General features: G+C 42.3%; 1 protein-coding gene across 1 annotated transcript in view; it reads right to left on the bottom strand.

Moving 5' to 3' along the window:
- Positions 1-26065, bottom strand: part of LOC134871300 (dynein axonemal heavy chain 9-like) — a 266267-nt gene that overhangs the window by 92908 nt on the left and 147294 nt on the right. The window contains exon 63 of the mRNA XM_063894016.1: positions 24871-25075. Coding sequence (XP_063750086.1) covers positions 24871-25075 — 205 coding nt within the window. The remainder of the gene's footprint in view (positions 1-24870; positions 25076-26065) is intronic.

Raw genomic sequence — 26065 nt, 5'->3', positions numbered from 1 at the left:
GATATGGCCTTACAGTATATTGTTCAAATATAGCATAATAGGAGACCTTTAATGTAAGAGCAGTTAAAAAAGACCGGTCAACACGGAACTCTAAAGTAAGGGAAATGAACAGGACAGGAGGTTTAAAAGAGTGCTTGTGGACTTGGTCGGATCAACTACTGTGATCCCTCAGGAGGAAGTGGAACTCAGAATTATACATTCATTAACTCATCAAGTTCAGGCCCGGCATCTCAGCTCTGTATGTTCTGGCCTCCACAGTGCTAGTCCTGCCTTACTGGTTCTGTTCTCATCCCTGACACAGTAGAATCACTGTGTGCATTTTCAAAATCCACTTACAGTCCATAGAGAAACAATCTGTTCTGGGCTAAAATACTTCTGTATCCCCTGCAGCAGCTTGATTCTGTTTACGCAATGTCCGATCCTCTGCCTGTAAGTATACTATCTGCCAGGATTTTACCATTACAAACAATATATAGATATTTTCATTATAATTGACTCTTGCCCTAATTCTGGTGAAAGAGCCCCCCGCATTCAGTCATCCCCATGTATAGCTATCTTTTCATCAGCCCAGGCCGCATATCTTGCAAATACAAGCAGCCTTCCTTTACCTCACATGTGTGTTTGCATGGACTCTTCCACCTTTCTTCTTTTATAACCTTCTTCAGTTAGCATGCATGGACGGCCCATTGGCAAGATAAAGAGGTTTTCACTTCAATCTGGGCTTGGGTCTCCACAAAGCAATGAGACTGCTCTGCTCAAAGTTTCAAATTACTTCCTGCTTGCGGCCGACCCTGGCCTGTAGGCCTACTCCAATTAAAATTTCTTGACGTCAGCTCAAACAACACGTTCTCACTCCCAAGTCATCCTATAGTGACGTTAAGTCAGGATCCTTTGGTGTTACTTTCAAACGCATTGGGAAGCCCTTAGCGTCTATTTCCAACTTGCAGGGTAATCCCATAGACTTCTATAGAGCTCTCTAAACGTTGTTAGTAGACGACTTGAGATGGCGAGGGAATGCTCCCCGTTGTGTTGAAATTCAACGACTATGGCCCGGTCTCTGCTGAAGCATATGATGCGAGACTGCGTCACATTTAATACATTATGCTCTCTATCAGTGACGTGCGGTGAGGGGAGGCGAAAAGTAAAATGAAGGAATAAATTTAATGATCATATTTATCCAGTTGTTTGTATTATAAAGTTATTTTCCTTTTAATTTCACCAGTTTTACATTATTTTGATCCAAAATCGCTGAATTTTCATATTCACGTTCAAACACTGAGAACGGCTGCTCGGTGAGGCACCAACCTGCTGACATGCTATACAGTGAGAAGACTGTAACTGCTGTCTGTCTGTATGTCGCTATTAAAATGTTCAAACACTCTGGCTATATTAACTAATTTCCATACTTTAGCTGGTGTATATAATATGCAGTGTTTTTTGTCAACTGTATGGCTGTAACGTGTCTCTTGTGCTGAGCAAAACCGCTGCGAAGAGAGACTAGGTGAGGCACGCAGTTCTCCTGCCTCATGGCAGTGGGTGCTAGTGAGTCCAGTTCAAATCTGATTGTGATGACGTCAGTGCCTCACCAGCAAGGGGCAAAAGGGGCAACTTCCGAGTCTCCAAAATGAAGCCCATAAGGAAGTGCCAAAAACCTGCAGTTCCTCGAATGGCCGCGTGGCCTGGCTGCAAAACAGCGCAAATCCCCATAGAACCCCATGTTAAAATGTCTAATTTTGGAGCAGAAATAAACATGTTTACAGCCTGGTTCAAAAAACGGTTTTCTCTGTATAGCTAGTTTCCGCGTTCATGACAACTGTGAGGGGGGTGAATTTTCATTAAAAAATCCAGTTCAAAAGATATTAAGCCATAAAGTTCTGCATAATTAGGGGCGTGGCCGATTTGAGTGACAGCTGGGGTTGTTATATTAAGGTTAGCCGCATGGGATAGCTGTCACCTCATCCACTCAGCTCTCTAAATCGTTGAACTTGACCTATCGGTCGTGTTAGGCTTTTCTGAGTATTTTAATACGAAATTCTGAGGGATAACATGTCTTGCTATGCAGTTAATTGTGCTAACAGACCATCCAAGGATTCTGTGGTTCGTTTTTTTCGGTGAGTGAAATGTTTTATTGAAGTGTATTATATATGTATCACACCATTAGCAGGTATGGATTTTAAGAGTGCCTTAGGTCACCTCCTTATGCTGTAGGGTAGATTAACTTTACTGCAATCCAGTAATGACCGCTAAATTAGCTAACGTTATAGTTATTGGGAATAATGTTAAAGAAAATATGTTCATTAAATGAAGTCCATCAAAGTTTGTTGTTTAATGATGAAGTAGTCTTGCTCACGCTAGCTAGATTGGCTAGCGTTGCTATCGGTTGCTATCCTACTATCCTAGTGTCATTAACTTTGCACCAATATGACTTTTTTTTTTAAATAGCGCAGCCACACTTTATTTTATTTGAACTAGGCAAACCGAATCAAAATTGCTATGGTTGCAATACTTACAAACTATTTACAATCTATTCTAAAACCACATAAGGCCAGGAAGACGTTTCTGACATTCGAGTTACAGTTCAGGTTAGCATATACCGGTAGCCTAACTTCTAGCTACCTTGGTAACCTCGAGGTAGGTGGGCGTGTTCCAGCAGCCAGGCTTCATTCGCCCCGCCCCAGTTTCACTCACAACCCAACCCTTTAACCATTTATGGATTATCCAGGAGCAGGCGGAGTCAGGCACTGACAAGATGGCGCTGACAAGATGGCGCCCATTTGAGCTTCATTTGAGCTCTTCAGAAACCTATGGGTGACGTCACTGAGGGTTTGTCCATTATTTTTACAGTCAATGCTCACCAGCCATGAACTTCACCGCACGTCACTGCTCTCTATATATTGGCTTTACTATAACCCAGCATCACGGCAAGACGTGAACATGTCACGTTGATCCACGCTGGGAGACGTGGAGATGAGACGTTTCGACCCCTCAAAACGTGAGTTACGCGCTATTGTCAACACGGCCCACAAGTGGAGAAATACCCGGATGTGACAAGCAAACGCTCTCCTATTCCTTTCTATTGACCAGCGTCCATGTCAAGTTATCGTCAACTCTCACGGCCTGAAAAGAGTATTTCCGGTCGCAGAACTGTCAGTTAAGATCCCTTATTGGCGTTACTTTCAAACGCACTGGGAAGCACTTTAGCGTCACAATAGTTATTTTTACTTCTTTATTTTTATTGTATAATGTCAGACTTTTCGCCGTCAGTGAGGAAGAGAGTCAAAAAGTCGGAGCGACTCATCCGACCGTCCCTTTTTTGTTCATTTCCATTTCAAAATAAAGTTTGTATTGTGTTCGTTATTAATATGTAGTTTTTACCATCGGTTTGGTGTAACAAATATCAAAACAATATAGAAATAAGCCTCATCAGCCACAACTATCAACAGAAAGAGTGATCTGGATTCCCCCCGGGCGGCCGAAAGACAATTCCGCCCAGCCACGGCAGACAATACAAAACAGGATTTTGAACGAGTCCACCCACACACCGAAAAGACTACATGCAGTCTGGCTATTTGTGTGTTTCGCAACATGTTCTATGGCGGTAATATTTATCGTAGAAATGTATAATAGTCCCATTTAATGTCACTGTAAGTTTTCTTCTGCAGTTCGACTTTCCCAGTTTCAATCCACATCTCACGAATGAAATTCACATCCAGCTGTTAAAGTATTGACTTCCTGAGAAAGACAAATGTCTGCCTCTCTGTCCTTTGATTTAGCTTCCCCTTTCCCCCCTCCCTTTGTTTTAGTATCCTGTAATGTAGAGTTTGACTGGCTGTTCCCCTTCTTCCTTCCCTTTAAGAATCTGGTCTAATGTTTGATCGGGGTCAGATCCTTGTGCAGGTTATCTGGCCTCCAGCTGGAATTGATTCTGTTAAATGCTCTACTCTATTAAATAACACAACTTTGATTTGAAGCTTGTAGAATTGTTCTTTTTAGAATTGGATTTTACATATTTCAATTTGATGCTACTTTGTACTTCCACTTCACTACAATTCAGAGGTAATTGTGTGTTTTTACTCCACTATATTTATTTTAGTTACTTTGCAGATTTGGATTATTGATATGAAAGATAAACAACCTTTAAATAACACTTTAGTTACACCTGAGTAAAATTCAGGGAAGGTTATTATTAAGTCCCTCAAACAGTTTAGCAGTATATTTGATAGTGGGTGTTTGAGAACATCTGCAGATCCTTATAAAGCATATTCATTACCTGTTATTCTCTAATGGTTCATTAAAGACTGTTGGCTACTTTGCACATCCCTCTATCAAATGTGTGTACTTCCTCCATCAAACTGTCATATTCTGCACGTTTCTTATACTATCAACATATATCTTATACGCGTAAGACAAATGTATAATGTCAGTTGAAATAAGTGCTTCAAGATAGTTAACATTGCAGGGAAGTCGATTGCGAAGTCCCCAAAACAACTATGCAAGATATTAGACATTATACTTTGCCAGGCTGAATATTTATCTGTAGATATCCACAAAGTGTTTAGCCTATTGCAAAGAAGATCTCAACCTGAAATATTCTTCATGTTTCAATAAAGCCTAATTAGTTTGTCTGTTTCGCTCATCCTCCTATCAATATCTTTGGACATCCAGCACTAAAATGTGATATTCTAGATATTACTTACAGTATCTTCTTGATACTTGCTATTTTATATTTCTAACATTGGCTTTCTACTTGCCCCCTAGTGTATATCTCCTCTTAATATGTTAATTTGTTTTCATCAAATATAACATATTCAGCAAAACATGCAGCAGACATTAGCAACACAACCTACTTGCATTGCAATAACTAAAATAATAACACCGTGTTTTAAGCACTAGGTGATGCGGGTTAAGAACAGTGCTGCTGAAAAAGCTCAATCTTATTCTATTAAATGGCCTATCTCGAATCTTCAATATCTGATTTGGTTAATTTAATAATTATTTTTGGGAAACCCCATTTACACAGCTGGTAATGGTGTAACTGCTGTCAATAAAGTCTATAAGTACAGTCGACCGCCAGGGGGCGCAAGTGTTATTTTCTGAGTATCATTTTTCTCTTGGTTCAAAAGTTGTTGTTTGTTTACATTACATGTAGATGCATGCTTTTCGTTCGAGAGAAAATTTGAATCATGGTGAATGCTGCTGCTAAGTTCCTAAATTTGAGTAATTTATCTTGGGAAAAGATAAGTGCTGATCTTAACAAGATAGACGAAGCACCTGAGACTATTCCTCCATCACCATTGACTAGTCAAAAGTAGTGGTTTTGCAATGGAATGCTAGAAGTCTCAGATCTAATGGGCAGGAGTTTAAGGGCTTTATTCAAGATCTAAGCAACAAATTACATGTTATCTGTATACAGGAGTCCTGGTTAAAGAGTTCATTGGATTTTGTGATCAAGGGATACTCTAGTATCAGGAGGGATAGGGTGGAGGATAATGGTGGAGGGTGTGTAACTTTTGTAAAGCAGGGATTACAATATAGGGAGATAAAAAGAGGAGATGCATTTGATTTTATATGTTTTGAGGTATGGACTAAAAAAGGGGGTGTGAGTGTTGTGCATTTTTATAATCCATGTAAACAGATTGAGTCAGGACATTTAGAGGAAATTTGGGAGGGTTTGGGTGAGAAAGTCATCTGGTGTGTGGATTTTAATGCTCACAGCTCACTATGGGGGGATAAAACGATATAAATGGTGGTGTAGTTGAAGAGCTTTTAGATGATAAAGAAGTTGTTTGTTTGAATGATGGTTCTTATACAAGAATTGATGTTGCAAAAGGTAGTGGGTCTGCCATAGATCTCACAATTGTATCTCAAGCTTTGGCTAGTAGGTGCAGTTGGGAGGTGCTAAATGAGAGTACTTTGGGTAGTGATCATAACCCCCTGGTGGTCCAGTTGGAGATTGAGCTAGTAAGAGAACAAGTGGTAAGGAATGGGAGATGGATGCTAGAGAGGGCAAAGTGGGGATCCTTTTCAGAGATCAGTGAGAGCGGGCTGGTGGGTATTAGGGATGGTTTCAGTGTTGACCTCATGTGCCATGCAGTGACTAATAGCTTAATTAGTGCTGCTGAGGTAACTTCCTAAGTCAACTCCTGGTAGTGGAGATAGAATGGTCCTTTGGTGGTCTGAGGCATGTAATGGGGCTGTCAGAGACCGGAATAAGGCTTTCAAAACCCTAAAGCAGACGTTAAATTTTGAAAATGTAATTAAATATAAACAATGTCAAGCTGTGGTGAGAGGTACAGTTAAGAGTGCGAAAAGGGAATATTGGAGAAAGTTTTGGAGTTGATTGAAAGAACAACTCCAATTCAATGAGTGTGGGGCATGGTTAAGAAGATGAGAGGCAATGGGAGGGATTTTGAGTATCCAGTAATGATTGAGGAGCAAAGATGTATTACTAATAGTAAAGCTAAGGCTGAAGCTGTGGCTAAGGCATTGGTAAAGGTGCATAGCTTAGGAAATCTAACTCAGGAGGAAAGAACTGGAAGAGAAACAACATAAGGAAATACAGAGAAGTTTTAAGTGAGGATGTAGGAGATGGGGAAGTTCTTAATGCCCAGTTTACTTTGAATGAACTTAATAGTGCTTTAAAGAAGGTTGGGAAGTCTACTCCAAGGAGGGATATGATTTGCTATGAATTGTTAGACAAGTTAACTGATAAAGGGAAGGAGGTAGTATTGAGGTTATTCAATAAGGTGTGGTTGGAGGGAGTTATTCCAGCAGCATGGAAGCAATCTGTTATTGTACCCATCAGGAAACCTGGGAAGGACGCAAAGAATCCAAGCAACTACAGACCGATAGCATTAACGTCCCAAATGGGTAAGGTGATGGAAAGGTTAGTCAATGACAGATTGGTTTACTGGTTGGAAACAAAAAATCTGCTTCACAGCTATCAGAGCATATTTAGGAAGGGAAGGGGGACTATGGATCCTGTAGTTGCTCTAGAGAATTCAATCAGGAAAGCCCAGGTTAATAAAGAGACAGTTTTAACTATATTTTTTGATGTGGAAAAGGCATACGACATGATGTGGAGAGAGGGCCTTCTCATCAAACTGAGAGAGATGGGTATCAAAGAAAAAATGTTTAAGTGGATTAGTGACTTTTTAACTGGAGGAGAATAAAAAAAGTGTGAGGAGATCAATAGTTTTATAGTACAGTGTTATATTAGAGATATGTATGGGGACAAAATGGTGATATTTGCAGATGCATCAAAATTAGAAGATGGAAAAGTTGGAGCTGCCTTTGTAATTCCTAGTCTCAAGATCTGTAAAAGAGAAAGACTGAATAATGATCTTGCGGTTTATACTGCAGAGTTGGTAGCAATCCTCATGGCTCTGGCCTGGGTTGAGAGTAACAGGCTTTGGAATGGGGTGCTAATTGCTTCAGATTCTGCATCTGCACTGATGAGTATTCAACACAAGTTCTCAATCCAGACAGGACATTGTTCTAGAAATTGCACAGATGATAAGTAGGTTACAGTCTGATATTAACGTCAGTCTCCTATGGGTACCTGCTCATTTAGGAGTCAGAGGAAATTGATGCAGATGAAAGGGTGTTTCAAGAAAGATGGGAAGGTGAATACATGTTTGTGCTTCAAGGAGAAAAACCGGTATGTCTTTTGTGTTATGAGACGTTGGTGGTTGTCAAAGAGTACAATCAACGTCTGCATTTTGAGACCAAACACGGAGCTAAGTATGCCAAAATTAGCCATCAAGACAAACAACAAATTGCCCAAGACTTAAAAGGCAAACTGCGATTGCAGCAGAATGTGTTTGCAAAAGCCACAACCAAAAACAATGCGGCAGTGAAAGCTAGCTTTGTTGTGGCTGAAGAAATCGCCGTGGGAGGGAGCGTTTTTGAAGCAGTGCATGCTGAAGGTCTGTGAGCAGGTGTGTCCCGACCAGCTTTTTCATTAGCTGTTGATGAAAGCACAGACAACACGGATACAGCGCAGCTATTTATTTTGATCAGAGGCCTGAAGTCGGACCTCTCTGTCACTGAGGAGCTGTTGGATGTGGCTGCCATGCATGGGACCACGGGACGGGACATTTTTGATGCGTTGGAGAAATCTGTCAGTAAAAATGCATTGCCCTGGGAAAACTTGGTGGGATTAACTAAAGACGGTGCACCTGCAATGTGTGGAGGAAAAGTGGGCTTGGTTGGACTAATGAAGGAGAAAATGCAAGAAAGTAACTGTCACACGCCTCTGATAACGTATCATTGCATTATCCATCAAGAAGCTTTGTGCAGGAAGGTGCTGGGGATGGATGATATAGTGACCACGGTCATGAAGACAGTGAACTTCATTTGGGCCCTTGGCCTGAATCATCGTCAGTTCCAGCTGTTCTTGCAGGAGATGGGCTCGGAGCACAGAGACGTGCCGTACCATACAGAAGTACGGTGGCTGAGTAGGAGCAAAGTCCTCAAACAATTTTTTTGAGCTTAGGGAAGACATTGCTCTTTTCATGCAGAGTAAAGGAAACCCCTTGTCTGAACTGTCAGATCCAAACTGGCTGTGTGACTTTGATGTTGTGTGACATAACCGAGCATCTCGCCCAATTGAATCAGAAGCTGCAGGGACGCAAACAAGTCATCACGCAGATGTCCGACAGGATCACGGCTTTCCAGCGTAAACTTGACCTATGGATGTGCCAAGTGAAACAGGACAATCTTGCCCACTTTCCTGTTTGTCAGAGCATCTCAGCCTCATGTCCCAGTACTTGCTCAGTTGGCTACCAAACTGAGCCTGTTGATGAATGAGTTTGATCGGCGCTTCTCTGACTTCAGAACACAGCACTCTGGCTTTGCCATCTTTGCCAGTCCTTTCACCACCGACGTGTGCACTGCACCCCACCTTCAGATGGAGTTAATAGAGCTTCAAAGCGATAATGGCCTGAGAGCAAAGTTTCAGGATGCTACAATCCAGGACTTTTATCGTCTACTGCCCCCTGCTTTCATGCCACAGCTTCGACTTCATGCTGCCCTTGTTCTGTCTATGTTTGGGAGCACCTTTATGTGCGAACAGATGTTTTCAATAATGAATTTAAACAAAAACAAGCACAGATCACGCATCACTGATGACAACCTCCACGCTGTTCTACGGATTGCTACAGCACAGGACCTAAAACCAGACATTGACACACTGGCCACGGAAAAACGGTGTCAGACATCTGGTCAGAAAACAAATTGGAAAGCATTTTTAAAAACCTAATAAAATATAATAAAATGCAATTCAACCAAGAAGAAGAATAGTTAAAGTATGTGCAATTTAATGATTGTGCTTGCATTTTGTTTTGTGTTTGTTATTTTCAAAACATGATCAATGGATGAGGATGTTGGAGAGGGGATCCACATGGTGTGTTCAAGGACAGGCAGCATCTCCTCATCAAAAACTAATATAAAAACTTGACCAATATAGTTGTGGACTGAGACAACCCTTATTTTGTTATTTTGAGTTTATTACATATACTTTATATGTGTAGCAATGTATTTAGTGTTTGCATGTTTTATGTGTTTATGCAGACAAATGTTTGCTGTAATCAAACCATCTCTCATTAGTTTGGATGTGTGCCCCCTGCAAGGCTGTGTGCAGCCATTTGTTTTTTTTCATCTGTCACACATGTTCTTAGCAGCTCAATTGTTGGTTTTACAGTTATTTGTTATTTCAAGTTTTGAACAAAGTTAATGTCATAACTTGTATTGGACGTTATTTTTCTTTATTCACTTGGATAGTTTGATCGTTGATTGATGGAGTAATGTGGGTTTTTATAACCTGACAAATTAAAAGGATGTATGTTATAATAACAGAGCAACAAGCAAACATATTTTTTTACATCTATGCAAATATATATGTAATATTTGTAACTTGAATAAGTAATAAATTCAGAGTTATTTAATATTAAGGAGTAGTTATTTTACATTGCATTTAGTTACATTTATAAGTTACATCCGGCCCTTTGAGGGCAACGATTATGCTGATGTGGCCCTTGGTGAAAATTAGTTTGACACCCCTGGTCTAAGACAATCTATCAAGAATAATGATGGCGCAAACCTGATGAAGTTTTGAGCACACTTATCACCCTCCAAATTGATGTTGATTATATCTATGTAAAAATAAGAGACATTGCACGTCCCGATCCTGAAGTTCGGAGAATGACACATGCGGTGCCATCACTAAGACTGCGAATGAAAAGGTTCGACATTACCTCAGTGGTATAGACCCACATGTTTTACTCTGGCCTTATGCTGAGTCAGTGTTTCACAAGTCAAGTGTGCCCCTCAGTGTGCTTCCTGTCAAGCCTTTTCAGAGGGCTGGATTTTAACAATCCTCTGAAAGCAGCAAGCTCTTCCATTGGGTCTAAAAAATCTTCACATCTAAAACAACAAGCAGCAGCTGAAGTTGCAGCTACGCAGGAAGTACTTAAAATGATGAAAGAACAACACAAACAAGAACAAGAAATTCAAAGACTTGAGGTGGAAGAACACATGTTAACAGCTCAAAGAGAAGCTAAAGAGAAGGAAATAGAAGCTGCGAACGCAAGAAGAAGAGCTCAGTTTCTATCAGAAAAGGCTGCCAGAAAAATGACCATGGAAAGAAAAAGGAAAGAAGTGGAATGGTTGGAGGAAGTAAAAAGGCACAACGCGGCACAGGCAAGGCTACAAGTCTACTCAGACAGTATCCACAGTGATGATGAAGGTCATCTGCGCCCTTCTGTCATTCAACAAAGCCAAGAAGTAAATCCTTACCAACCAAGAGACCCCATTTCCCTAAACCAACCGTCTCAACTCAACCCTTTGAGCCAGATCTTTCTCCCTCTGCAACAAGCAGCGCCTTCCCAAGCTCTACTATCTCAACAAGCCATTCCAGCTCATTCCTATCATCTAAGGCAGTCTTTCTCAAAGAGTGGTCCGCGGACCACTGGTGGTCCGTGAGCGGCCCCTAGTGGTCCGTGAGTATTTTGGTAAAATGTCACATTTGAAATTAATATATTATAAGTTTAAAGTGTTTCTCAAACTGTCTTAAAATGACTAGTATAGAGTGTATCATAGATGTAGCTACGTAGGTTACGATCTTACGTCAGAAATGATTTGCGCGGTCAATTTGAGCTGTCAACTGACAAGATGGATCGATGGCTAAAGACAGGGTCAGTTAAAAGCAAATTAAATGACAAATCTGACGTGACAGTCAAGGTGCATCGTCCTGATGCAGGAGATCCAGCAACTACAAGTGGTTCAGCCGCAGCGACAAGTGATTTTGTGTGCGTTACTGAGTCCCAGGAGAGCGGTTCGCCGTCTAACCACCACCCGGCTGAAAGCTGTGAAACTCGGCTTGATTGCGGAAAGTCCAGCGCTGAAGTGAAGAGAAAATATCACAGCGACTACATAAAATTCGGATTTTTCTGGACTGGAGATGAAGAGGATCCCAATCCACACTGTGTTTTGTGCTACGAGTCGTTGGCTAACGAGGCTATGAAACCCGCCAAGCTCAAGCGTCATTTTGAGAGCAAACACAAGGATTACATCGGGAAACCCTTAGCATTGTTTGAGAGAAAACGTGATGAACTTAAAAAACACATGACGAAGGCGCCCTCACATTTTTTTGCGACGGGGGAAAATGCGAAGGCTACAGAGGCATCATACAGGGTATCCCTTCTCATCGCAAAAACAGGGAAACCTCATGCGATAGGTGAGAATTTAGTCAAACCAGCTGCCAAGGTTATGGCTAATGTATTGTTTGGGGAGAAAGCAAGCGACGAAATTAACAGGGTCCCCCTCTCCAATGATACTGTCCAGCGGCGAATAACAGCCATGGCCGAAAATGTCAAAGATCAGCTGATCACACGCTTATGCCAAAGCCAGTTTTTCACACTGCAACTGGACGAGTCAACTGATATCGTGAATGAGGCAAATCTGCTGTGTTTTGTAAGGTACATTTATGATGGCGGTGTGCAGGATGAATTTCTGTTTTGTCGTTCCCTGCCGACCAACACCACAGGGGAAGCCATTTTTGACTCAGTCAACGATTTCATCCTGCAGAATAATATCGACTGGACACGATGTGTTGGTATTTGCACAGATGGTGCAACTGCAATGACTGGGAAACACAAGGGACTGGCAGCGCGCGAACGCGCAGTTGCACCTTGCGCCACAGCAACACACTGTTGCATTCACAGAGAACAGCTGGCTGTGAAAAAAATGCCACCATGCCTCAAATCAGTACTGGACGAGTCTGTGAAAATTCTTAATACAATAAAAACCAAAGCACTGAACACACATCTTTTTAAAGCTCTGTGTGATGAAATGGGAAGTGAACACACAAAACTGCTTTTCCATACTGAAGTTCGCTGGCTGTCGCGTGGGAAAGTTCTCACCCGTCTATTTGAACTGCGCCATGAGGTGATGTTATTCTTGCATCATACTGATGAACTGTATGACAGACTGCATGATTTCCAGTGGCTCTCAAAATTGGCATACCTGGCCGATGTCTTTAGCGCACTCAATGCTTTGAACTTAGCGCTGCAGGGAAAAGCCGTCACCGCCTTCAATGTGCAGGACAAAATTAAAGCTGCACGCCTCCAGATGGAATTGTGGTGTGTCCGTCTGGATCGCCAGGAGTTTGACTGTTTTCCGACGCTTGTGGATTTTCTCCTCGCTGCAGATGAAGAGCTGGACGGCGGCACAGTTGCAGCCTTCAAGGAACAGCTGCAAGGCCTTCACTTTCAGCTGGGAAGATATTTCCCAGAACTAGATGCAGGCTATGAGTGGATCAGGAATCCATTTGGGGACAAAACGCACATCGAACACGTCAGTTCCAAGCTCCCATCAAGACAGGTTGACAGCCTTGTGGACATCGCATCTGATGGGACACTGAGGACGACTTTCAGAGAAAAAGCTTGACGGACTTTTGGGTCCACGTCCAGCCTGAGCACCCAGAGCTGGCTGACGCTGCTCTGAAACTGTTGATGCCGTTTCCAACCACCTACAACTGTGAAGTTGGTTTTTCTACACTTGTTGGTCTGAGACACGCAGTGTATGAGTGAGTAAACAATGCTATTTGTAAATGTAACAGTGTAAATAATTACCTTGTGTCTATTGTTAAAGTCTTGTTAAACTTGGGCCTGCAACCATAGTTTTACTGTATTTTATTTTTGAAAATACACAGCAGAAGTTTGTGTCGTACTAAATGCGGTGCATTTTGCGTATCTCTCTGTTCGCTCGGACATAAACTCAGTAATAAATGTAGTCTATGTTTCATATGATGTGTAAAATCTATCAGCATTGACCGTTTAAATCGCATGTGAACGAAATGCTTGTAGAATCCGTAGTTGTATTTGTATTGTTGATTTAATGTGTGAACGAGCGATATAGAGAAGGTCACATAAAGCTGTTATTATTAGGCTGTAATTTGTAATGTACTGTTGGAGTAGTAAGCAGGCCTATTGTATTTATTCTAGTTTATATTTAGTTATATTTGGTGTATATTTAGTTATATTTAGTGTATATTTCTCCTTCCTTCTTTGTATTGAACTGTTGCACCTCAATTTCCCTCGGGATTAATAAAGCTTCTTGAATCTTGAATCTTGTTTTGGGATATTGGGGGAGTTAGGTGGTCCGTGAGTATTTTTTTATTGGTTAAGTGGTCCTTGGTCTGAAAAAGTTTGAGAAACACTGATCTAAGGCTACAGTCACCAACAGCTCTCCCCCACATCCTGCTATGTTCACCTCAGTCTCAGCTCCACAACCAGCTACATGGACTAACTCTCATGATACTTCATTGATGTGGTCAAGACACTCGCAGCAGCAATTTGAGGGCTTTGGAACCAGAGGGGCAAAAGTGGCATTTGACAAACTTTACAGGAGACCCAAACATTTTGACCACACTTCAATCAACTGTATTTATTAACCTTCAACCACAACATTGCAACCACATACATAGTTATATGAGTTAATAGTTAAGTAGTTACAAATATTATGGCATATTAACACAATGAACATATTCTAAAACCTTGTAAAATCTTAAAAATATGGCAAAAACATCAGATACGCCTTTTTGGCACCAAACATTTCCAATTCTTCTAAAGACAAATAGGGCGTATCTGCTGATCAATGCAGACATTATTGGTCAAAACATTGGTTAAAAACACTGTAACTTCAGAAGTAATTATTTTTTCAGTTTATTTAAAATAGTGTTTACAATAGACACATTCTGCGTTGTTACTATTTTCACTTTTCTATTAAGGTCCATTCCAATTTAGCCCGGCCATTGCTTTCCTACGCAATTCCGCTCGATTCGCATCTCCCTTCAGTGCTCATTCTGATGTTGGTGTCATTTAATTTCAAACTGTTTAATTTCAATTCTCATTCATGCGTTCACATTCATGCATTTCATTTCAAACAGTTTAATTTCAGTTCTCTTGTTTTTTAGGCATTTCTCTTTTCAGTTCACTTAGGCTATCTGTTCACTCACCGCCAACTGAGTGTTATAGAACTCTGCATAATAGTGAGGAATACTCCCATTGGTGCACAGGGAGTGTAGGTAGTTTTTCTTTACGACACTGATCCCTGGAGGACTTTCATACATTGAGCTGGGGTGTTTGGTTCTGGTGCCTCTGGTGCCTCTGGTTGCCTGTTGTGCCACCGTCAGTTTTTGGAAGGTTGGGGCGGTGAAATCATACTTGAAGATTTGTTTTGGTTCCTTTCGTGTAGCGGAGCCATTTAATCTTCTGCCAATGAACTGCTTGTCCCTCCTCATCTTTTGTTCTGTTTTTGAGTATGTGGTTGGAGAGGGACTTGAAGTCCAGAAAGTCCTTGTGTCCAAGTTCATGTACACTGTATGGGTCGTTCTTTCTTGCCATTCTCACAAGTGTGTAGTAGCCATCAGGGGAGTAGATAGAAACTTTTCTTTTTGCAGTTTCCATTGCAGCATGCACACTATCGCACTCCATCTGGCTGTGACCAGACTCCATGTACTTATGGTCAATAGTGGAGAGAGGCAGTGAGCTGAAAGCATGCAGGCACATTGTGCTAAAGGCAGCATTCCCGTTCTGTCCACCACAAGTATCTGAACAAAGAACTGCATGTTTTCCATGAGGACTAAGTTCTTTAAGGTACTTGCAAACACATGTGCTGATCTCTGAAGATCCACGGCCGCCTGCCCCCTCATGCCACATGTAACACTCGACATCTTTACTGTCTAATTCATACACAGTGAGGTTGTACGTACTTAGCTTGCGTGAGTAGAACAGGCTACTTGCGTTGCTCCAGGGAGTGGTCAACACTTGTTCCAGGTCAAAAGTGACAGCCTTGTATGACACATGTTTTGCTTTCTTTTTATCATTTTCTTTTTGTTCTCTGGACTGGGTCTTTCTTAACTGGTGGGCATCATATTCATCCTTGTGATTAGTCTTCTCATTGTCTTCTAAACGTTGGTACCATTCACAGTGTTTACATGCATCTTTCTTCAGAGTGTGAAAGGCAAGATTGAACTCATTGTCAAACACTGTTCTATAAAGACTTTGTTTTTCTGGTTTAATCTTCCACTCCTGTTCGCATTTCTCTTTATACAGTGCATACATTTTTGGCAGATTCAGAGATCCTTCCAAGTACAGCTTGTTTGTATCTTTCCTGGAGTAGTGGGATTCAAGTTTTGGGAAAAAATTGATATGCTCTCGTATTTTATCTTTGCTACTCTCATGGACTTTGTTTTGAGGTGCGTGCCGCCCTTTCTTACTTGGAGGGGTAATTCCCAATTCACTAGAGGTATGGCCGCCTGCATCTGTCTTCCGTCTGAGGTTAAATAATACTCAAATGTATAATCTCATTTCTTCTTGAGATTTTTTCCCTGTTTCTTTTCTCTTTTGACAAACCGATTGACAATGAAGTCGTTCTGCCTCGCTGCCTATCCCATCTCCCAATAATATTCAAATATTTTTTCCCTCACTTCCTCAGGGAAGTTTTCATTGCATTTGTAGTGACAGGAGGCACAGTTCTTCTCCCTCATCCTCCTTCCTGAGACCTGAATGCCATGTGAATTCATGTAGCTTTGGCCAGAATTTCTTAACCTCTTATGTTTGTTCTTTTTCTAGTTGTCAACATTTCTCTGTCTTTTTCTTCCTCTTTGTGTGTTGGCATCCTCCTCCTGTCCATTGTCTGCCATTCCCTCCTGAACAACTTCTAGCACAATAACTGTCTCACTCCCTAGAGCTTCTTCTGTCTCTGTGTGTCCCTCATTAATTGCATGATCTGTCTGTCTGTCTCTCTCCCTCCATCTTGTGCTGTTTCCACGTCTCTCTCTCTCTCTCTCTCTCTCTCTCTCTCTCTCTCTCTCTCTCTCTCTCTCTCTCTCTCTCTCTCTCTCTCTCTCTCTCTCTCTCTCTCTCTCTCTCTCTCTCTCTCTCTCTCATCTCATGTGGCCGTGTCCCTAAACGAATAAACATTAACATTTATCATTATCCTAGATCAGGGATTCTCAAAGTGTGGTGGGGGTGCGCGAGCTGCCACCAGGGAGTGCGCGAGATGAAACATGTAATGGTGGTCTGGTGTAAAAATATTACAGTGTTGTTTTTTAAGTGGGATTTTCCATAGGCTACAATAAAAAAACAGGAACAATAAACATTTCCTTTGTAATCCCTTTTATTTTAAATCAAAAAACTATTATTTATTAGTTGTTGATAGAAACGTAGTAGAACACAGTCGCTGCTTTATTGCAGGGTTTTTTTGTTGCGTTTTTTTGGGGGGTGCATCAACCCGGTTGGGACGTAGAAGGGGGTTCGCCGCAAAAAAAGTTTGGGAACCGCTGTCATACATGAATGCTATATGAATTGAATAAGTAAGGGTTGAATTAGAATGTGCTTAATGTTCAAAAGTGCAAGTCAGAACTCACTTTATGTTCAAAAGAATATTCTATGCCAGAATATTAGGCTACTTTAATTCAGTTAGCCAGATTAGACCAAGACAAAGGTAAAAGCCATGCTAGGCTAGGCTAGCAAGGCTAGACTATCAAGGCATGGTGTCTTACCTCCATCATTCAAGTGAGGAGCAGCATTCAAATAATAATAATAATAATAACTTCAACTTATAAAGTGCCTTAGATGGTACCCAAGGTCGCTTTACAAATAGGGAGGGGACAATGGGAGTGGGGGTTAGGGATCAAAGGACTTAGTGCAGAGAAAGGTTTTGAGGTGCTTTTTGAACATGGGCAGGGATTGAGCAGAGCGGACGTGGGGTGGTAGACTATTCCAGAGTGTGGGAGCATTGGCTGAGAAGGCCCTGTCCCAAAAAGTTCGCAATCTGGTGCGGGGAGTGGCCAGCAGGTCCTTGTCAGAGGACTGCAGGGAACGTGACTGAGTGTAAGGGTGGAGGCGATCTGTGAGGTATTGTGGTGAGAGTCCATGGAGAGATTTGTAGGTGAGCAGGAGGATCTTGTAGGTGATGCGTGACGTGAGCTTTTGGAGGATGGGAGTGATATGTTGCCAGGGCTTTGTGTGGGTTAGAACCCTGGCAGCTGAGTTCTGGACGTACTGGAGTCTGCTAAGGGCCTTGGTGGGCAATCCAGACAGGACACCGTTGCAGTAGTCCAGACGGGAGGTGATGAAGGCATGGATGAGTGTCTCTGTGACTGAATGCGTGAGTGAAGGCCGGAGTCTTGAGATGTTTCTGAGGTGGTAGAAGGCAGACTTGGTGACGTTGTTGATGTGGGACCGGAAGGAGAGAGTGGAGTCCAGGATGACGCCCAGGTTGCGCACCTCAGGAGATGGGGAAATGGAGCAGCCATCCACAACCAGGGCCAGGTCACCAACTTTCCTGAGCATGGGTGCAGGGGCCACCACCATGAGCTCTGCCTTATTGCTGTTTAGTTTGAGTAGGTTTGTGGTCATCCATGATTTGAGTTCCTGCAGGCAGTTGACAAGTTGTGAGGGTGGGAGCTGGGAGGAGGGGTTTGTGCTGATATAGAGTTGGTATCATCAGCGTAGCAGTGGAAGTTGAGTCCATGTTTACGGATGATAGGACCTAGGGGTAGCATGTAAAACACCAAATGGTCCCTGACAGAGCGGCACTACCTTCATCCTAGAAGATGTAGCTGAGGCACTGAATGCCAAGAAAAACCCAGTGAACCTCAAGGTATCAACAATAACATCAAGAACAACAATTGTGTCAGGTCCAAAACTAAGGTCAAGCTTCCAACAACCTACACTAGCAACTATATACCAACAAATAGATCACATATACCCACAAACAAAACAGCACAGTCCTGGACTTACTTGGAACATCTAGCGGATGAAATATCTCCTGAGCTTGACTGCGAAGTAGGACTGTTAATCGGCTACAACTGCCTTCAAGCCTTACTTCCCAGAGATGTCATCTGTGGCAGTGAGAATCAGCCATTCGCACAAAGGTCTGTGTTAGGGGTGGAGCATTGTCGGCTACAGCAACGCTGACAACGCATACGAAGATGAACTAGGTGTGAGTCACCGTGTCATCACAAAGCAAGTCAAACCGGTTAACCAACTGTCCACTGCGCTCAAGTCTGAAGTCCACTTTGTTTGCAGAAACCAAGTAAAGGAAACAATCTCTCCAGCAGACATTATCAAGGTTTTTAAGTCAGACTTCACTGAATGGACAAGTGAAGAAGCTCCAATATCACAAGAAGATATTAGGTTTTTGGCAAGACTGAAGGAAATCATCAAGCAAAAGCCAAATGGACATTACAAAATGCCATTGCCTTTCAAAGAGGAGAGGTCAAGTTTGCCAAACGGAGTGTGCGCGGATCATCGACTCAGGTGTCTGGAGCAACGTCTGAAGAAGGAAGAACAGTAGCACAAGGACTATGTGGCATTCATGAAGGACATAATTGCAAGAGGCGATGCTGAAAAGGTTCCAGAGACAAGCGATCAAACCGTGTGGTATATCCTTCACCATGGGGTTTACCACCCCCAAAAACCTGGAAAGATCCGCGTTGTTTTCGATTGCTCAGCAAAGTACCGGAGAACACGCTGAAGGTGCAGCTGACCTAGACATGGCCCTAGGAGAAAAAAGATGGAAAGGGCACTAGGGGTCCAGTGGTGCATCGGCACAGACATGTTTCAGTTTCGAGTGGGAGTAGAAGGTAAGCCTTTTACTGGAAGAGGAGTGCTTTCAACAGTCGCCTCAATTTTTGATCCTCTTGGATTTGTCTCGCCTTTCATTTTGATCGGTAAGAAGATCCTGCAAAGGATGCGTCAAGAGAAGATTGGTTGGGACGAGTCACCTCCCAATGACCTCAGGGTGCAGTGGGAACCTTGGCTGAGGGACCTCCGGAACCTATCTTCAGTTGAGATACCAAGATGCTATGTACCAGCAACAATCAAGGAAGTTCAGCAGTAGGAACTACACCATTTTGCTGACGCTAGTGCAACCGGCTGCGGCGTCTAAATCAAGGAAAGGAAATGCATAAGTCAACCAAGCTGTACAACTTAAGTCCTTTCATGGATAGTCAAGGTATCCTAAGGGTAGGTGGAAGATTGACACAGGCAGCACTCCACCCCCATATCAAACATCCAGTCATACTCCCAAGAGGACATCATATGTCAAGTCTACTCATCAAGCATTTACACAAGAAAGTGCAACATCAAGTTCGTGGAATGACCATCAATGAGATACGAGCCAATGGAATTTGGATTCTGGGATGTAGTACCGAAGTGTCATCTCTCATCTTCAAATGCATCAACTGCAGGAAGTTTAGAAGGTGTACCGAAGATCAAAAAATGGCAGATCTTCCATCAGAGAGGATGGAATCCACTCCTCCATTCACATACAGTGGAATGGACTGCTTCGGACCATTTTATGTCAAGGATGGAAGGAAAGCTCTTAAGAGATGGGGACTCCTGTTTAACTGCATGTGCTTGAGGGCTATCCATATCGATGTATTGGATGACCTTATCATTGATTCTTTCTTCAATGCATTGCATTGCTTTGTTACCATAAGGGGTAATGTAAGCCAACTGCAAAGTGACCAAGGCACAAATTTGTTGGTGCACGAAACGAGTTCCAGGAATTGATGAAAGGAATAGAGCAAGAGCGTATAAAGGAACTAGGATGTAGTTTTGTCATGAACCCACCTGCTTCCAGTCATATGGGCGGCGTCTGGGAGAGACAGATACGAACAGTGAGAAGTGTCCTCACATCCATCCTAGACCATTCTGAAGGGAGGCTAGACAGCTTTTCATTGAGAACCTACTTATATGAGGTAATGGCCATAGGAAATAGTCGACCATTAACCTCAAAACATCTCAATGATCCATCAGGACCAGAACCGCTAACTCCGAATCATATACTGACAATGAAATCGTCGATCATTGCACCACCACCTGGTGAGTTTGTAAGAGAAGATTTCTATCTTCGGAAGAGATGGAAGAGAGTCCAGTTCTTGTCAAATGAGTTCTGGAACAGGTGGCAGAAGGAGTATTTGCTGAATCTGCAGCAGAGGAGTAAGTGGAACAAGGACAGAAGAAATGTGCAAGTTAAGGACATTGTCCTGTTGCAAGATGATGCCACATCAAGAAATCAGTGGAAGATGGCGAAGGTGATCAAGGTCTTTCTAGGAGCCGACGGAAGGGTCAGAAGAGTCAGACTGCTGATCAGTGACACCACACTAGATAGTAAGGGCAAACGCACAACAAAACCAGCTTATTTAGAAAGGTCAATACACAAAACAGTATTGTTACTCGAGGCAGAGTAAAGGGCGACTGTGGCGACGGCAAAGCGGCACAATGTGGAGAGACACTTTACTACGCATCACAAAAGGTACCATGCTAACTACCCACCGGGAAGCGCTCTACGGGCAGAAAAAGCCCGTGAGCTAAAGGCAGCTTTGGTTAAGCAGCAGTCTTTTTTCACGAGGCCGGTGAAAGACTCCCAAAAAGCAACTGAAGCCTCGTTTAGAGCTACACATTTTCTAATAAAGAAGAAGGCATTCTCAGACGGAGAAGTTTTCAAAGAAGCAATGATGATAATTGCTAACACTGTATTTAAAGACGAGAAAAATGGAACCGATCTAATATCCACTCTCTCTGATGTCCAACTTGGAGCATCTACGATGACTAGACGAGTGTCGGCTATGTCCGGTAACCTGGCCGATCAGCTGGACCGGGATCTGGCGAAGTGCAGGTGGTTCAGCATCCAGTGCGATGAGTCCGTGGACAGCAGCAGTACAGCGCAGCTGTTGCTCTTTATCCGGATGGTGTTTGATGATTTCTCCACAAAAGAAGAACTCCTGACACTACTGCCCCTAAAGACAACTACGAGGGGAGTTGACATTTACAACGCGGTGAAGGACTTTTTCGTGCAGAAAAGGGTAGCATTGGAAAAGCTTGTAGCGGTGACGACAGACGGGGCTCCTGCTATGATCGGCCGACATACAGGTTTCATCGCCCACTGTAATGGTGACCCAGACTTCCCAATATTTCGGCATTACCACTGCATCATTCACCAGCAGGCGCTATGTGCAAAAGTGATCGGCTTTGGGCACGTGATGACTCCCGTTGTAAAAATCATAAACAGCATCCGCTCCAAAGCAAAACAGCAAAGGATATTCAAGGTGCTATTGGAGGAGATGTCAGCTGAATATGGTGACCTGCTGCTACACACACAAATCCGATGGCTCAGCAGAGGACGAGTTTTACTTCGTTTTTTGTCACTTTTGGGTGAAATCAAAGAGTTCATGCAGTCCAAAGGCGAAGACGTCTCGCTGCTAGAGGATACAGAGTGGACACTTGGCATTTTTAACGGACATTACAGGGAAACTAAACCACTTGAACTGCGAGCTGCAAGGCAAAGGTAAGACTGTTGTTGACATAAGTGCTTTAAATGCATTTAAAGCCAAGATGATCATTTTCTCTGTGCATATACAGAGGTGTGTTGCACTTCCCTCTGTGCAGTCGGTGCTGAAAGACAATGCTTCTGCATCTGAGACATTTGACAAAGTTGCAGAAAAGTACTGTCAAGTCATAAACACACTTGGGCAAGAGTTTGAGAATAGGTTTTGTGACCTTGATCAGCTTAAGCCATGTGTGTCATTCATTTCCAATCCTTTCATGAACGTGGACATAACATGCATTGCTGAGCAACTAAGTGCAACGTTCAACTTGGAAGCTGGACAGGTGGAGATTGAAATCGTAATATTGCAAAATGATCTCCACCTCAAAGCCTACCAGGCTGCACCAAGCTTTTGGTGCCTTGTTGACCCAGAAAAGTACAGTTGGGTAAGCACAGCAGCAGAAGGTTGCCCGCCTGTTTGTTTCAACCTATCTCTGTGAATCAGCGTTTTCGGACATGAACTTCATCAAGAACAAACACAGAACATGCCTCACTGATGCACATTTGCAAGACTCACTCAGAGTTGCAGTGTCAAGTTACAAACCAGATTACGATACACTGGTGAAAAGCATGCAATGCCAGTCTTCCCACTAACAAAGAAACCAGATGTTGTCAGTGGCAACATGGCAAAGTTGAATAAAATATTTTAAAATTGTGTTCAATTCAAAAGTGTGTTCATAAAATGCAACCAATATAATTTTGTTAAAAATGCAGCAGATTTGGTCATTAGTTCAAAATGTGATAATATAACATTACATAATTGATAACTTTTTTTTTTCAAACATGGTGCAACATAGTTCATGATTTGTTAAAAGGGTTTGTCAGTGGCGGGTGAAAATGTTTCCTACGAAATGGATTAAACAATTGCTGAGATAAATAGAGATAAAGTGCTGAATATTGATATCTGTTTCCCACCTTGTTCAGTCATTGTTGATAATTATTGTGAGAAATCATTAACGTGATCAGTGTCTTCACATAGATGAGTATCATTAATCATCATTAATAATGTATAGCTAAAGGCAAACTAAGCAAATTTGTTATTTCAGAAGAGCGTATCAAACTGGTAGACCTTTGTATGACTCAGTACCATGAAGTAGCTCTCAGTTTCAAAAAGGTTGGTGACCCCTGCTCTAGAGAGTGATATAATCACATTTGTATCTTTTTTGTTTCATAACTGTCATACCAGATGTTTATTATGCATAATGTTACAGTACATTTTATTGAGAATCACAAGTGTTGTGATGGTGGGAGTCCTCATAGAGATTTTTGTATTGTGTTGTAAGATCTAAATATGTTTGATAACTAAAAATACATTGCTGTTTCCAGTTTAGATTATGACCAATACATTTTGTTATACACATGATATATTTTGTTATAGACAGATTGCTTTAGATTAAAGTATTTTTGTTTAGTTAAAAAAACTCAATCAAAACAGTAGAGTTCTTGTTGCAGAGATTGTGAATGAACCCAAACGGGTCTGGCAGCGCAGTTGTGGCTGATAAGTCTGTTGACGAGTTGACAATAACTTGACACGGACGCTGGTCAATAGAAAGGAATAGGAGAGCGTTTGCTTGTCACATCCGGGTATTTCTCCACTTGTGGGCCGTGTTGACAATTGCGCGTAACTCACGTTTTGAGGGGTCGAAACGTCTCACCTCCACGTCTCCCAGCGTGGACCAACGTGACATGTTCACGTCTTGCCGTGATGCTGGGTTATAGTAAAGACAATATATAGAGAGCATAATGTATTAAATGTGACGCAGTCTCGCATCATATGCTTCAGCAGAGACCGGGCCATAGTCGTTGAATTTCAACACAACGGGGAGCATTCCCTCGCCATCTCAATTCGTCTACTAACAACGTTTAGAGAGCTCTATAGAAGTCTATGGGATTACCCTGCAAGTTGGAAATAGACGCTAAGGGCTTCCCAATGCGTTTGAAAGTAACACCAAGGGATCCTGACTTAACGTCACTATAGGATGACTTGGGAGTGAGAACGTGTTGGCTCAAACAGTGTTAAAGTTGCCCCCCCCAGTGGCTATCAAAAGCTAAGTCTATTCCATGTCTAGGGTCAAGGTGGCATGTCATGTCGTTTTCGTCACCGTCCCACCCATTTCCACGTTCCCTCTCTTGCATCTTCCCCTTGGTGGCTCCTCCCCCTCAGAGATCCATCCTCGCTCCTCCAGGCAGAGTAAGAGCTTTGGTCCTTCAGATGGTGTGTGTGTGTGTGTGTGTGTGTGTGTGTGTGTGTGTGTGTGTGTGTGTGTGTGTGTGTGTGTGTGTGTGTGTGTGTGTGTGTGTGTGTGTGTGTGTGTGTGTGTGTGTGTGTGTGTGGTTTCCTGTGTCCAGCCCACTCAGCTGTCCCTCATCCTTACGTTATTTCTTTGTGTTTTCATTTGTCTCCAATCCCACACTGCTACTGAAATACATGGGGGTGGGGGGGATTCTTTCACTTGAGAAACACTATATGATGAACAGAGAGAGAGGCGAGGCTACTATGACGCGCTGCATATTAAACGGGATGACATGTTTCCATATCGTGCTAAGCTTCAATATAACGTGATTGAAAAATGCTATGTCAATTAGTATTATTATTTGTACTACACAGACAGACACACACACACACTCAGCAGTGTCATTATTTTCCCATATGCACTGAGTCTGCCGTTAATCCGAGGCTCCAGCTGATCACAGAGCTTGGAGTTTCACACAGAAATGTTTTGTGGATGCTGGTCTGCTGGAGGAGGACTTCTGTTACTGTTCTTACTTCTCTTTAATTACACCTCAACAGAGGTGGTAGCAGCGCAGTGCTTGTCAGTTCTCTGATAGTGCCTGGAGGGAGTGACATTACCGCTTTCATACCTGCTCAGATTCACTCTTACATGCTGGGACATGCTAGATGTACCAACGACTCCTCTCAGTTGTTTTAAATCTAGATCAGGTGGTGCCTCTCCTCTGAACGCTCACCTTCAGCTGCTCCAGGTCCGGTCTCTCCATGGTGACTGTGGCAGCCAGCAGTTGCTCCACCAGGCCGTCCCGGGTCACGGTGAAGTTGATCAGGGTGCACTGGGCCTGCAGCTCCGGCTGGTAGTGGGGGCTGGCCAGCTTGGTGTGCAGGATGAGGCGGAAGTTGGGGTTGTACTCACACTCCTTGTCGCCAATCTTAATGTACCTGTTTGGATCATTGAGTACAGAAAATAAGAGCTATCGTGGAAATGTATCATAAGTCTAATTTAATTATACGCCCTGGGTTGATCCTCTCACATCTACATGTGCATTGTTACCTCACCTAACTACCTCTCTTCAATAGCCTGTAAAACAGAATTTGATTGGCTGAGATGTTCCTGTTTTCTGTATAAAGTGATTGCTTTTCTGTTGTATGGGGTCGGATCCTTGTACCACACATTGGTGCAGGGTTATCTGGCCTCCAGCTGGAAATGGATTATGTTAAATGCTTTAAAGTCTTTATTAAATTACACAACTTCAGTTTGACGCTTGAAGATTTGTTCATTTCAGAAGGTGATTAACAAGAGCTAAGACTGTAAGATGTGAAGATGGTACGGACAGCAGAATGTATCAATGTTATAATTATGTCTCATGGTGGAGGTTTTCATATATTCAGACAAATAAATCCTTTCATTATGTGCAGTACAGTCAGTGGTTCTCTCAGAATGTCAGGCCACTATCTTTATAAATTAGACGCCTGTGTTAATGTAGGTTTTTCTTTTTCTAGGAAATCCCACGTAAACATTGATTCCAAAGATGTTAGTCCATCCCTCAAAATGTTCTGGTTGTATATTCTGTTAAAGCTTTCCTTACACACTTAATGTATATGTAATATCCTGCTTTATATTTTGTTTACATTTTTATTCCCACATGTATATTTTTGACTTTTTTTAGTGCTACTTTATTTCTATTGAGATGTTTACATTTTGAATTATTTAATGCTAGTCTTTTAATTTCTCTAATGTACAATGCCTTGTCTTTATGCTGCTACAATGCAAAAAAACTCCCAAATTGGGATCAATAAAGTACTTATCTATCTACCTATCTAAGTCCATTTGCGCCTACTTTACAAACTGATCGTAATTATACAGTTTCTTTTATACAACATATGTTTTTAAAAGCTCAGTATATCCACCAAACAGCTGTTGTCAAACTG

The sequence above is a fragment of the Eleginops maclovinus genome, chromosome 10 (genome assembly GCF_036324505.1).
Source record: "Eleginops maclovinus isolate JMC-PN-2008 ecotype Puerto Natales chromosome 10, JC_Emac_rtc_rv5, whole genome shotgun sequence".
In the NCBI taxonomy this organism is placed as follows: Eukaryota; Metazoa; Chordata; class Actinopteri; order Perciformes; family Eleginopidae; genus Eleginops; species Eleginops maclovinus.
This window is presented reverse-complemented; position numbering and strand designations above follow the sequence as displayed.